General features: G+C 38.9%; 3 protein-coding genes across 5 annotated transcripts in view; 2 read left to right on the top strand and 1 right to left on the bottom strand.

Annotated features, from left to right (window-relative positions):
• The window catches only part of sf3a1 (splicing factor 3a, subunit 1), a 9222-nt gene extending 7648 nt beyond the window's left edge, over positions 1–1574 (bottom strand). For both annotated transcript variants that reach the window (XM_015035936.1, XM_015035937.1), the window contains exons 1-2: positions 1491–1574; positions 1295–1372 (exon numbers count right to left, since the gene is read on the bottom strand). In XM_015035936.1, coding sequence (XP_014891422.1) covers positions 1295–1342 — 48 coding nt within the window. In that variant the 5' untranslated portion in view covers positions 1343–1372; positions 1491–1574. The remainder of the gene's footprint in view (positions 1–1294; positions 1373–1490) is intronic.
• Positions 1568–5880, top strand: ccdc157 (coiled-coil domain containing 157). The gene is made up of 9 exons (XM_015035942.1): positions 1568–1908; positions 2353–2503; positions 2583–3264; positions 4181–4258; positions 4364–4533; positions 4625–4801; positions 4877–5045; positions 5459–5598; positions 5744–5880. Exons 1-9 carry the CDS (start codon positions 1661–1663, stop codon positions 5765–5767), a joined length of 1839 nt encoding a protein of 612 aa, XP_014891428.1. The 5' UTR covers positions 1568–1660; the 3' UTR covers positions 5768–5880.
• Positions 5881–7530: 1650 nt separating this feature from the next.
• drc1 (dynein regulatory complex subunit 1 homolog (Chlamydomonas)) overlaps positions 7531–12073 on the top strand; it is a 10727-nt gene continuing 6184 nt past the window's right edge. The window contains exons 1-11 of one of the 2 annotated variants that reach the window (XM_015035941.1): positions 7531–7958; positions 8058–8127; positions 8887–8999; positions 9101–9290; positions 9372–9509; positions 10236–10322; positions 10425–10547; positions 11199–11326; positions 11401–11532; positions 11626–11662; positions 11741–11998. In XM_015035941.1, coding sequence (XP_014891427.1) covers positions 8071–8127; positions 8887–8999; positions 9101–9290; positions 9372–9509; positions 10236–10322; positions 10425–10547; positions 11199–11326; positions 11401–11532; positions 11626–11662; positions 11741–11998 — 1263 coding nt within the window. In that variant the 5' untranslated portion in view covers positions 7531–7958; positions 8058–8070. Of the gene's footprint in view, positions 7959–8057; positions 8128–8886; positions 9000–9100; positions 9291–9371; positions 9510–10235; positions 10323–10424; positions 10548–11198; positions 11327–11400; positions 11533–11625; positions 11999–12073 lie in introns of both variants that reach the window. The other variant, XM_015035939.1, reaches the window with a different exon arrangement.

The raw sequence follows: 12073 nt of genomic DNA, 5'->3' as shown, positions 1-12073 counted from the left end.
GCCTCATTACCTTATGGAGATGAACATTCCAACACTATCTGTCTCCATCAAGTGACCACTGCAACAGGGCAAATACAGTAATTTGCCCTGTTGCAGGACAGCAGGATCTCACTATTTGGCAACAACATTGCAACATTCAGCAAATAAAGGTCACTAGTGCTAAAAAAAAAGTGTTTTGAAAAAAGGCATAAAGTGCTGTTGCTCACTGATCAGTTNTTAAAATATATAACTTATATATATAGATAGAACAAACTCAATTTATATATATATATATATATATATATATATATATATATATATATATATATATACATATATATATATATAAAATCAAATTCACTACAAAATTATTTATTTTCTATTTAATTCAATAGAAATACTGAATAGAAAATAAACTTGGCCAAAAATCTAATTTCAACACGTAAATATTTACAATAATTCTACATCTGACTGATAGCAAAGCGTAAATAGGATTACTACATAATTTCTGTTTCATATTTACCAACAAATTCAGGCTCAGTTTTTTTATGCTAGTTAAATTGTCCAACAGTGTAACAATTTTTTTTTTCTTAATTTAGTCATATTGTCTAATTTTCCTGGAGCAATCACTGTTTTATCAGGTGAATAATATGATTTAAAACACATTACAACAGAAAAGTGGTGTTACCTATTAAGGGTTGAACACAATAACTACTTGTTTTGGCACCATTATCAATTGTCTTACAGAAATATGTTCTCAACCCTAGATCTTGAGAAGAAATTCCTGGATTTGCAATTAAACAAAATCAATAAAATCAAACACTCATTCAATAAAAAACTTCATTTGTTGAGCAAATTTTATTTAGAAAGCTATTTTAATTATTCAGAAAAGAAAAATGCTACATTCAAAGTCCACAAATTCAAAGGCTGTGTCGGAGTCAAAGGTTTTACGATTTAAGTTATGCGCGTAGCTCATTAACAAAGGCCGTCTCAGGTTCGATTCCAGGCCCGGTCCATTTACTGCATGTCCTCCCCTCCTCTCCTCTGCACTTCTTCTTGTCAGGCTACTAACAAATAAAGACCTCTAGTGTCCCGCTGTAACTAACTACCGAGAGCCTCCATGCTAACGAGCTAAACCACTCATTCATTTATGTTCAACAAAGCCACTTCTTGTTTTAAAACCCAAAAAGACACACACACACGCACACTCAAGACAAATAATATGTTTTACAGCAAAAACGTGGACAGAACTCCACACAGTCTTTCCGTTGAGTCGGCGGTCTAACCATTAACATTAGCTAAGCTACGGCGTTACCTTGTTGTTGGGCTCCGGCTGAACTATCTGAACGGGCCCAGGCGGCATGGCTGCGTCTCCACTGCTCCAAACGGAAAGCTACGAAAACCAGACAAACGCAAAGACACGTAAACACACTCCGAACCCAATTTAATTGTAAAAGTATATTTTTAAATGTAATTAATTACAGGTAAATTGCCAAACTCGTAATACTTACTACGGTTCAGCTTCGTTGGGATAATGGAGGTTTTTTACATCCGGAAACACGCCGCAGTGCATTATGGACCTTGGAGTGGCATTCTTGACGTTGTCGGGGAAACGCGATGTAAACAAGTCAGATGGGTTATTTCTGTGTTTAACTGGGAATATTAAAACAAATTGTGAGACATGAGTGAGCTGTTGGGCCACAAGGACTGCATTAAGAGCCTCCGGAAAGACCTGGTGGATATTCAGGGTGCGATTGTGGACGTGGTTTCTAGAACCGGACCGATCAGTTACACCTCCTGGAAGTTCCCCAACAAATTGGCCAGCGATCTGGATTTGATGGACCTGCTGGAGGAGTATGACTTTGTGAATGGAGAGGACGCATACAATCAGCACTCGCATGTTGTTTTACTGGAGCTGGTGGTTGACAGGTAGTACACTAAGCTGTAAAAATATTCTTATTCTATAATTGTTTTTGTTTTTTTGTTTGTTTGTTTGTTTGTTTTTTGTTAACAAATTTAAAGTTTCAACCACAAGCTTAAGCTTATTTTATATGGGTTTTATGTGGTACAGGGTTTTAAATGTCTCTGCACCCATTCTTCCAGCCAATACTTAGCAAAACATTCTTTAGCAAAAAGAATTTTTTGCTAATTCTTTTGCAGAAGAGACTGTATACTAATAGATTTTTTTCTCACCTGTTAGTTTTGTTTGTGAAATAAACTACGTCTCATTTTTCTTCTACTTCACAATTGTATACTCCTTTCTGTTGGTCTACGACACACAATGCCAATAAAATGTGTTAAAATTTCTGGTTGTAAAGAAACAAATGCGAGAAAATTCTCTTAACATGCTGCTTTCTCCTCTGCTTTGACTAGACTCCTCTTCCTTCTGCAAAGCGTCAGTGCTTATAGTGAGTTGCAGAGGGGAAGACAGGGAAGAGACCAAAGCCATCAAAAAGGATGCCTCTCTGTGGGCCTTGTGGTTAGGAACTACTGGGGTACTTTGCTTAAGTGTGTGAACAAGAAGGTAAACTTGACTTCGTTACAGATTGGACGCAACATAAATATTTCAGTACATTTTAATGTTTGTTTGTTTTGTTTTGTAGGAGAACTCCAAAGACATAAAACAGACAAAAACAAAGACGTTAGATTACTCAAAGACAGAGTCATATGTATCTTCCCCAACTAGCCCAGGCCCTCATTTATGCAGAAATTGTTCATCTGCTCTGTTTTCACCGACCTCACCCCAGAAAAGCGAACGTTCAGGTCCAGTTCACAATGCCCCATTCTATTCTAAAGCCAAACACCACAACACTGCCTGTCAGATGACAGAGTCATCCCTCATTCCCTGTGATGCATGTCATAGAGTCCAGTCCCTTCTGAGAAGCACAGGAGATGCATTGATAGACCTTTTCCAGAGTGAGGGTCTTCCCTCATCTCTTAAGCGTCTCTCAGGCGCCATGAAAGACACGGTGGGTCCGGGACAGATGACGGTGGGTGACGTCACCCAGTGGGCCCAAGAGCAACTCAGGGACATGCGTTGCCTCGCAAAGCATCTTCAGGATGTGCGGAGTACCGTCCAGCCTCTTCGAGAAGCACTTGCAAAAGCTGAAACAGATCGAAACCGGTCCGGTTCTCAGCTGGCAAGTGCGAAGAAGGAGTTCCAGCAAGAGGTAGAGAAACACCAGGTCCGCATGGCCCAGCTGGAGTCTTCCCTACAGACAGCAGAGAGGACCTCACAAGAAACACAGCAAAGACTACAAGAAGAGCGAAAACAATCTAAAAGAGGTAGTAAACATATTATTTATACAGTGACTTCATTTAAATCTGTTTAATCCCTCCTCCCTTTTTTTTTTTTTTTTTTACATTAATCATGTTACAAACACAAACCTAAATGTTTTTCACTGAGATTTTTGTGCAATAAACCAACAATGTGCGACACACTTTGAAGTGGTGGAAAATGATACAGGGTTTCCTAAATTTTTTGACAAATAAAAGTCAGAAAATTTTATTTCACACATTCAGCCCTGATCCTATTCATCAGTTGTTACCTATGCCCTGTTAGTGCTTGCAAGAAGCCTATCACCAACCATTGATGGACAAGAAGAAGGCCACGCCCTGGACAGGGTGCAGGTCCATCACAAGCCCATCACATGATAATTAAATTGAGACAACTTGAGTGTAATTTAATCTCAGTGTGAATCCAGCTGCTGTGTGAAATCTGACTCCACTGAAAGACTGGCAAAAAGGAAGCCACTGTTGAAAAGTAACAACCTAAACTCATCATTCCCATCATAAGACATGGTGGTGGTAACATCATGCTGTGGGGTTGGGTTTTTTTCAGTGAGTACAGTTATGCTGGTCAGAGAGGATATAAAGATGGGTGGAGCTAATTACAAAGGGAAGTGTACAGAGAACTAGATGGAGGCAGAGAAAGACGCGTGACTGGGGAGAAGGTTTACTTTACAGCAGGATAACAAATATACAACCAGAGCTACAGTGGATAAGCATATTCAGTGGTCAGAATGACCAGTCAAAGTCCTGACCTAAATTCAGCTGAGGACCAGAAAACTATGTGTCATTTCTACTCCACATTTATGACCACTTGTGTTTGGTTTCTGAAATCTGAGAAAATATATATTGTGGTTTCAATGTGGAAAAAATGTGACTGTATAAACATTTTTCTTTGATGTATTTCTAATAGAAATTTTGTCATTGGAGGAGAGCAATACAAGACTCAAGGAGAAAGTACAACTCCAGCAAGAAACGTTGGAAACACTCGGTAAAGAATGAGATGCTAAATTTCTTTTCATTCAGCTTAATTTTTTTTTATTTTTATTTTTTATTTTGCTGCATAATGAATCATTTATCATCCATTTCCTAATAGTGGGTGAAAAACTGGGACTTCAACAGAAAGTGGAAACACTACAAAAAGAGGAGAAGACCTGCTGTGAACTGCAACAAATGATCCAGAAGCTCAAGACTCAGCTCAGTGCCACGCGACTTCTTCTTGACAAGGAGAAGGCCAAGTACCAGAGCGCTTTCCATCAACAGGAGGTCAGCTTTGCAGATAAAACACAGCTGTTTATCACTCAAATCAACAGATTTCAATACCTATGGGCTAAATGCTGTATGGCTGTCAATCTAGTCAATGCAGGCCAAGCAGAATTCCTTATTAAAGAGAGTCGATGCTCTTGATGTAGAGCGTGAAGAGCTACAGAGGCAGCTGGAAGTAAAAGAAGAGGCACAGACCAACTTAAAAAATCAGCTGAAAAAGATAACCGATTTGAAGGAGCAGGAGCAGGCTGAGCTCTCTCAGCAGCAGGTAGATAAGAGCCTTTTCATTTCTGTAATTCAGAAACTGATGCTAAATGCTTACATAGTTGCTTTCTTCCACCAGGACATCTGTAAAGAGCTCCAAAAAGAGAAGCAAACGCTACAGACGCGTGTAGAAGAGCTAGAAAAGCGTGTAGCCGAACTGATGGAGCACGTGAAGGCATTGAGGGAGAGAGAGAGACTCTTGGTGGCTTTCCCAGAGCTCAACAACTGGGCTCACACTCAACCACAAAGTAGGAAATTCCCACCTGCATTTAAAGTCCTCCACACAATATATTTTGTGGTACAAAAGGCATCTTTTATTGAAGTAGCATACATAATCCGACCTGTAATTTGAGTGCATTTAATCATTAAACAACATATTAAGAATTAATTGCTTATATCAAAATCAGTAGTGTTAGAAATGGGTGCCCTGTTATATCCTGTATTTACTGTATATAAAAAGCAACTTAACCTATTTTTTACAGAGCCTTTCTGGTGACATAGGAGGAGGAAAAGAAAGTAATGGTCACAACTTAATAACTCACGGCTATGATTTGCTGTCTTTCTGGACTTGAATTTAACATTTAATATGTAACTCTTGTCATTTCTGCAGTGGCGAATTGCAATGTTGAATTATATGATGATTTTGTTTATGATTTTCAAGGTACAGGAAACCTGATTTTGGATATGGAACAACAACAGCAATCAAATAACATTCGCATCAAAATTCTGGAACAGGAAAACGTTACTCTTCACAAAAGTCTCGAGAAACTACGACAAAGAGGAATGTTGAAGATCCCCAAAGTAAGAATATGGGTAGGAAATATGAGATATGATGCTATGAGATATGATGTTGGATTAAAAGATGGATTGGATTTCTCTACTGTAGCACATTTACAGTAGCTCTCCTGTGATCTTTGGATGATGGAAAACCGTTTTGTCTAAACAGGAAGCTCCATCTCAACCCACATGAAGCCAGGAACAAAATGAACCAGCTGTAAGCCTGAGCGTGTCAAGTCCAAGAAATGAAATCAACAAAAATACTAAAATAAAAAACAAACAAACATGCTTTTGATAAATGTCCAACTAATGTGCATTTGTTGGACATCTGAAGTCCAATAAATGCACTTCAGCAAGTGTATTTGTTGTAAAAGTGTCCCAGGATGGTCATAATCCATTAGTATGCATAGACAAAGAATGACTAGGATGCAGAGCTTTTGAAAAAGTATTGATATCCCTTGAACTTCACACTTTGTCATGTTAAAAAGTGCAATGTATTTTGTTTAGATTTCGTGTGATAGATCAACACAACAATAGAAAATAGAAATTGATTTTTACATTTCTTTACATGTACAAATATGTTTATATTTAGAAAAAAAAAATAAAACAATAAGTTGTAATATTTTACATACAGAAGTATTAACATTATTAGTGTTATTATTGTTGTTGTTCCTGTTGTGGTGCATGTATAAAGTTAAGTCAGTAACACAAAAAGAATATATTTTGTTACGGTCTGGCTCTTAAACCATAACAAATAAAAGGGAAGCAATGCATGGGATAACTTCAAAGGGTATTTATTTAATAAAAATCATAACTAATTGGGGAAGAAAGGGAGAAAAGGGAGAGAGTGGCAGGGAGACAGAAAGAATGAGCTGCTTAGTCAGAGAAAGTGGTGCATCTTAAGGTGGATCTGATGTCATCTGGAGACACTGGCCAGCTGCCTCCACTTCCAATCAGCACCAATTAAGGAGTCCAAAACATGGATGTTAGGCTGCGTTCACACCGCAGCCTGAAGTGACTCAATTCCGATTTTTTGGCAATTCCGATTTTTTTGCCGGGGCCGTTCACACTGCCAGTAAATGCGACTTGTATGCGTTCTGCAGTGTAAACGGGCAAACGACCTGAAAGTGTCCCGCATGCGCAGTAGAGGGCGCCATAGCGTCAGCGTTCTCAGTGTTCTGCCAACCGCCATGAAAAGAAGAAGTGCTCGGTGTTTGCGGAAGTAAACATGGATGCTAACGGTGGAGCTTAGCTTACATATTTGAAGTTGTTGTCCGGCCGGAGCAGCATATTAACAACTTAATCCTCATATATTCCGCCATGGTTGTTGTTTTTCTTCCTGCTTGCGCGGATCAGGACGCAGAATAGGGAGATTTGTGGAGAATCAGTGACGTTCAGTTCGGATGAATGCGACCTGGACATTAGGTCGTATTTGAATCGGATACGTATCGGATATGGGTCACATTCGAAAAAGAATCCGACCTGTGCTGTTCACACTGCCATGAAAAGATCGGATACAGGTCGCATTACATCAAAAAAATCGGAATTGAGTCACTTCAGGCTGCAGTGTGAACGCACCCTTAGAGACCCAAAGGAAAAGGCCTTGGGCCGTAACAATAACACCAGATTTTGCAGAAGAACAACCAATACTTCTTTTAATCTGAATATTGTGATTTAGAAAGTCAAGTACGTCTCAAAAGTACACTTATAAAACTAATAATTATGAATCTTTACGTCGACCACATTTCTTTTGCAGTGAAAAATATTCCTTTAAAACTCAAAATTATAACAACAATTTTTTATTTTTCACGTTTTCAAAAGTTTAAATGTCTTTTGAGTTGTACTTCGTTGTCTTAGTTATTTAAGGGGGAAACAGACAGACCCTGACTGTAAATGATAAAATAAATAAAAATAAACAATGGTACTTTTGAATTGCTGAAGAAGGGATTCCCATTTCCCACGTCTCAAAACATAAAAAAAATGCCGCAGAAGTCGGAACAGGTTTGAAAACAGGTAGAAGATAGTGAATTAGTCTGCGAAATCATTTCCACATACTAATTCAGGTGTCGGAGTTCACACAAAAGCAGCAATCCTGAATATATCAGAGAAGGACCTGCCTGCTATAACAGAAAGGGATGGGACTTGTGATATCAACATTCTTGCACATTTACGGGGACCTTTAAATGCAGCACTTGACGCAGTCCGATACCTCTGTCGCCATAGAAACAGTTTGCAAACAAACGAGCTGTTCGTTTCTATTAGAACTGCTTACATTTTTTTCCAGTAGATTTCACTTGACGTGTTGTGAATAAGGAGGAAATTATTTTAAACCTTAAAGAGGTACAAGAGCTCCCTGTGTAGTTCGGCGGAAAAGCAGCGAGCAGGTAAACTGAATATATAAAACTGAAGTTGTTTCCTTTGATCCCGAAATTGTTAATGTTCGGTCGAACGGTGAAATTTTTCAAAAATATTTTTTCTTACAGGCAAATCTTCAAGATGGAGGGTAAAGAGGAAAGTAAATCAAAAGAGGAGCAGGAGAGAGAAAGTGAACAGGTCTACATTTTTAACCCATTTGTTTTCTGTATGATTTTTTTTTTTTTTTTTTCACTTTATACTGCTTGGAGCTATGGTCACATAATGTTTTATTCTGCAGCAGTATCTCACTTGGCAATGGTATCTCACTACTTGGCAACAGAAGTTCACTATTTGGCAATAGTGTCTCACTATTTGGCAACAGGACCTCACTATTTGGCAACAGCATCACTCTATTTGACAGCAGGATCTCACTATTTGGCAACAACATTGCAACATTCAGCAAATAAAGGTCACTAGTGCTAAAAAAAAAGTGTTTTGAAAAAAGGCATAAAGTGCTGTTGCTCACTGATCAGTTTTCAGCCTCATTACCTTATGGAGATGAACATTCCAACACTATCTGTCTCCATCAAGTGACCACTGCAACAGGGCAAATACAGTAATTTGCCCTGTTGCAGTGGTCACTCAGTGAGCTGCTTTGAAAATATCTATTTTAAGTCTTCTAAGAAGAAATTTTAAATATTTTACTTAGTATATCTGAAAATTATCTTACAGTGACATTATTGCTGCTGTCAGATATTTGATTTGCACGTTTCTTTTTGGCAGTTCTTTCACTGTGTTGATTTCATACAAATAATCAGCAGTAGCTGTAAAGAAATACACTGTTACATGTTTATTGTCTAAACTTACTCTGCTTTATTGTCTTTCACTTTGTTTTGGTTGAATTTTTGAGAGACAATATCTCATGCCTTACTGTAAAACTAACATTGTTGTTTTTAGAGGATAAAACTTCTGCAGAAAGATCTGAGTACGATAGTGACAAACACCCAAATTGCATGCGACGCCAAAATGGTGTTGCAGAGGACACTGCGGGGCAAAGCTCAAGCAAAGAGGTAACTATTTTACATTTATTCAGCAGGTAGGTTAAAGTTAGTATCTCAAGGTTAAATCACCACACAAACCATTATTGTGGTTGGTTTTTTTTGTCAATCAGAGCTGCGATGCTGGAAAATGATTTAATCTCAAGCCAGGAAAAATCTGATGAAATACTGAGAAGACAATTTGAGAACTTTATAAATCAGAAGGGGGTCTCTGAAGACCTGCAGAAGGCATTAAAGAAGCAGCAGGAGCTTTATTCCACTATTATAAATGATAAGAAAGCCATCATAAATGAGCTTCTGCAGGTAACTCCATTCAGTTCTTATGTTTTATTTTGTTTAGTTTTTTTTCCAAATTCATGAGCTCGATCATTTTGTGGTGAACAGGCGCTCAAGCTCCAAGATGATAACTATGCGAGCACCTTGAGGAAGAATGCAGAGGAGGTTAATGTGATGATTGCACGGATGGAGGACCAAATTAAGCTTATGACCAAAGTCTACCGGGAGGAGCTTGCCCAGATTGAGGTGGGACCCAGTTCTGACAGAGACGCAGCTTCGAATGGTTTGGTTTCCAAGTTTCTTTTTTTCTACAATTCCACAGAAATGTTTATATACACTCTTATTTGAGCATGAATGTAATATTATTCATGGCTTGTGTTTTTTTTTCTTGTTTTAGCTATTAGCAAATTTCTGGGATCATTTCGGCTGGGTATTTCACTACTCTTTATCTACATATCATAGATCTGCTTCTAAGCAAAAGTTAACTGAAGACAGGACTTTGAGAAGGACATTCTTGAAGCTTAATGTTAACTGTCAAATTTGTGGAAGGGCCGCCGTAATCCCCTTATTAATGCCCGTTTAAGATGTTGTCACTTAGCTTTGAATCAGGATGTATGCCATGGAAGCAGTTTAAACTAATTTAGATATTTTTGCCAGTATGACTGGTGAAATACGACCAGAATTATTCCAAAACCTTGTTAGTGGCTGGAAAAGAGAGCATCGTTGAGGTGCATTTTGTCGAAGGACAATAATAAAGAGAAGGAGTATATTTATGTGTCAAACCATCTATGTGTTTAAAATTACAATCAAAAATAAAGTCAAACTTGTGCACAGGGGTTTTGTTTTTTAAAATCATAGAAAAAAAAAAGTTGTCCGAGTCAAAAATGTATTCATTCCCATGACGAATGTCTAGATGTAAACTCCCCAGAATGTAAATTTCACTAACTATCGCTGGGGTGATTGTTTGTGCAGAGTCGTCATCGGCAGGAAATAAGCATCCTGCTTACAAAAGACAAAGAAGAACTGGATCGAGAACTGAAGAAACTTTGGGACGAAGAGGTCAGGATGACTGCACTTCTGAGATGAAGCACACACGTACACGAAAGTCCAACATTTTCATTTCCCTTCATTAAATGAACCACTGAATGACTCCCATTGCAGCTCGAGAGGCTAGATGAGAGGAGAAAGAAATTGGAGGAATACAAGAGAGAGGTTCACGAGATCGGTCAAGAGAGCAATCACGTCTTCAACGCCTTGGATTATGAGAGATGCTTGAGAATTCTGGTATGTGGGAAGATAGAAGAGTGCCAAAGGGTCTTGCTTGTTGCATTTGTTATTATTCCAAAATCTATCAAAAATCAATCTGAAGGTATACATTTACTTCCATAACCACGGAGCTATCTTATTTCACCATTTGCAATATTTTCCACTCATTCCAGAACTTTCCTACTTGTGGTGGCAACATGTTGGAGTAGCTCTGTTATGTTAGTTCTGATTTGTTGCTTTTGTTGACTTTTGTTCATAATTTGTTTGGGTTGAGACGGTGGATGTTTGGCTGCTACAGGAGATCCTACCTGCTGACAGCCATCACTATATCCACAACAACTTTGAAGATTCTTGGATGATATGAGTTGCAACCTTTAATTTAACTTTGGGATTAAGTATTTTTGAATTTTAATTTAAAAAATTTAAACTGAAAAAGAGGAGCAACAATGAGATTTGTCAATCATTAATACATATGTGCTTAAAAAAAATCACAATATTGACATTTCCCTTGAAACTGAATGCCCGTAGGAGCTGGTCGCCGGTAGCGTCAGGAAATAATTTAATAGCAATCAACGGACTTAAGGTGAAAAACCTTGCTAACCTGTAAGAGGCGAGAAGGTTTTTACGACTTGACTTGTGGCTTAAGCGGTCCTCTTCTTTGCTTTGCAGGCCCAAGAGAGAGAACAGAAAAAAGTCCAGAACAGCAACTTACCCCTGAAGATGAAAAGACACTTGTACATGGAAAAGGAAGAAATACTTCTTACCACATTCAGAAGTATCAAAGGCAGGATCACCAGGTAGCACGGCTCCTCTCCCATGCCGAAACCTACGTTGCACCCGCTGCTATACGTCGACTGGTTTGTGTTTCCAGGGAGGCGAGAGAGATAGAAAAGCTGAAGAACATCTACATCGACCACCAGAAAAAATTTGCAAAGCAGAGCATTGCTTTGACAGATTATTCACACTACACCCAGAAGCACGAACGCATTAAAAACCAAGTCAAGTGAGTCAGATTTCCCGTTTCAAACGAGTGCCGCTCTGCCTCTAGAGACCTGTTTTTTGTTGTTTTTTTGACTGCGTTTGTTTCCACGTGTAGGCATTTTGCTATTACCGACGCAAAACATTTTGAGGAGGTGTGGCTGATGATTGAAGAAGAGGTAAAGCACTTAGCACAGAGAGCTTTGGCCATAGACTCGGTGATCTCCCAGCAGCTCTACGGTTCACCCGAGCAGCAGCCGGTTTTGAACCAACTGCTGCTCTCCAGTCCCTTCCGGCCCTGGAAGACGAGAACAGAGATAGTCCAGACACAGTTTCCACCGGTGGAGAGTCCGGCTGAATCTCACACCGAGATTCTGGATACGACAGAGAGCACGGAAGAGGAATTAGCGTTCATCGACAGCAGCCCCGAGGGCGAGAAGCTGGACGAGGAGACGCAGGAAGAACTGAGGGAGCTGCTGTGTGACGAAACGGTTGGTTACCAATTCAGTTTTTATGATGGCAAAAAAAAAAAAAAAAAAAAAAAAAGGGAAAAAAAAAGAAAGTTG

This window comes from Poecilia latipinna, unplaced genomic scaffold, assembly GCF_001443285.1.
Source record: "Poecilia latipinna isolate Pla-1442-1.1 unplaced genomic scaffold, P_latipinna-1.0 Scaffold351, whole genome shotgun sequence".
In the NCBI taxonomy this organism is placed as follows: Eukaryota; Metazoa; Chordata; class Actinopteri; order Cyprinodontiformes; family Poeciliidae; genus Poecilia; species Poecilia latipinna.
Note: the sequence above shows the minus strand (reverse complement) of the source record. Positions and strands in the feature narration are given on the sequence as shown.

Bases quoted from the DNA above. Each gene is read 5' to 3' on its own strand.
- ccdc157 (XM_015035942.1), top strand. From the start codon at position 1,661: ATGAGTGAGCTGTTGGGCCACAAGGACTGCATTAAGAGCCTCCGGAAA. The intron at 4,534-4,624 runs GTCAGCTTTGCA...CTGTCAATCTAG, and splicing joins GCGCTTTCCATCAACAGGAG to TCAATGCAGGCCAAGCAGAA. The intron at 5,599-5,743 runs GTAAGAATATGG...TTGTCTAAACAG, and splicing joins GAATGTTGAAGATCCCCAAA to GAAGCTCCATCTCAACCCAC.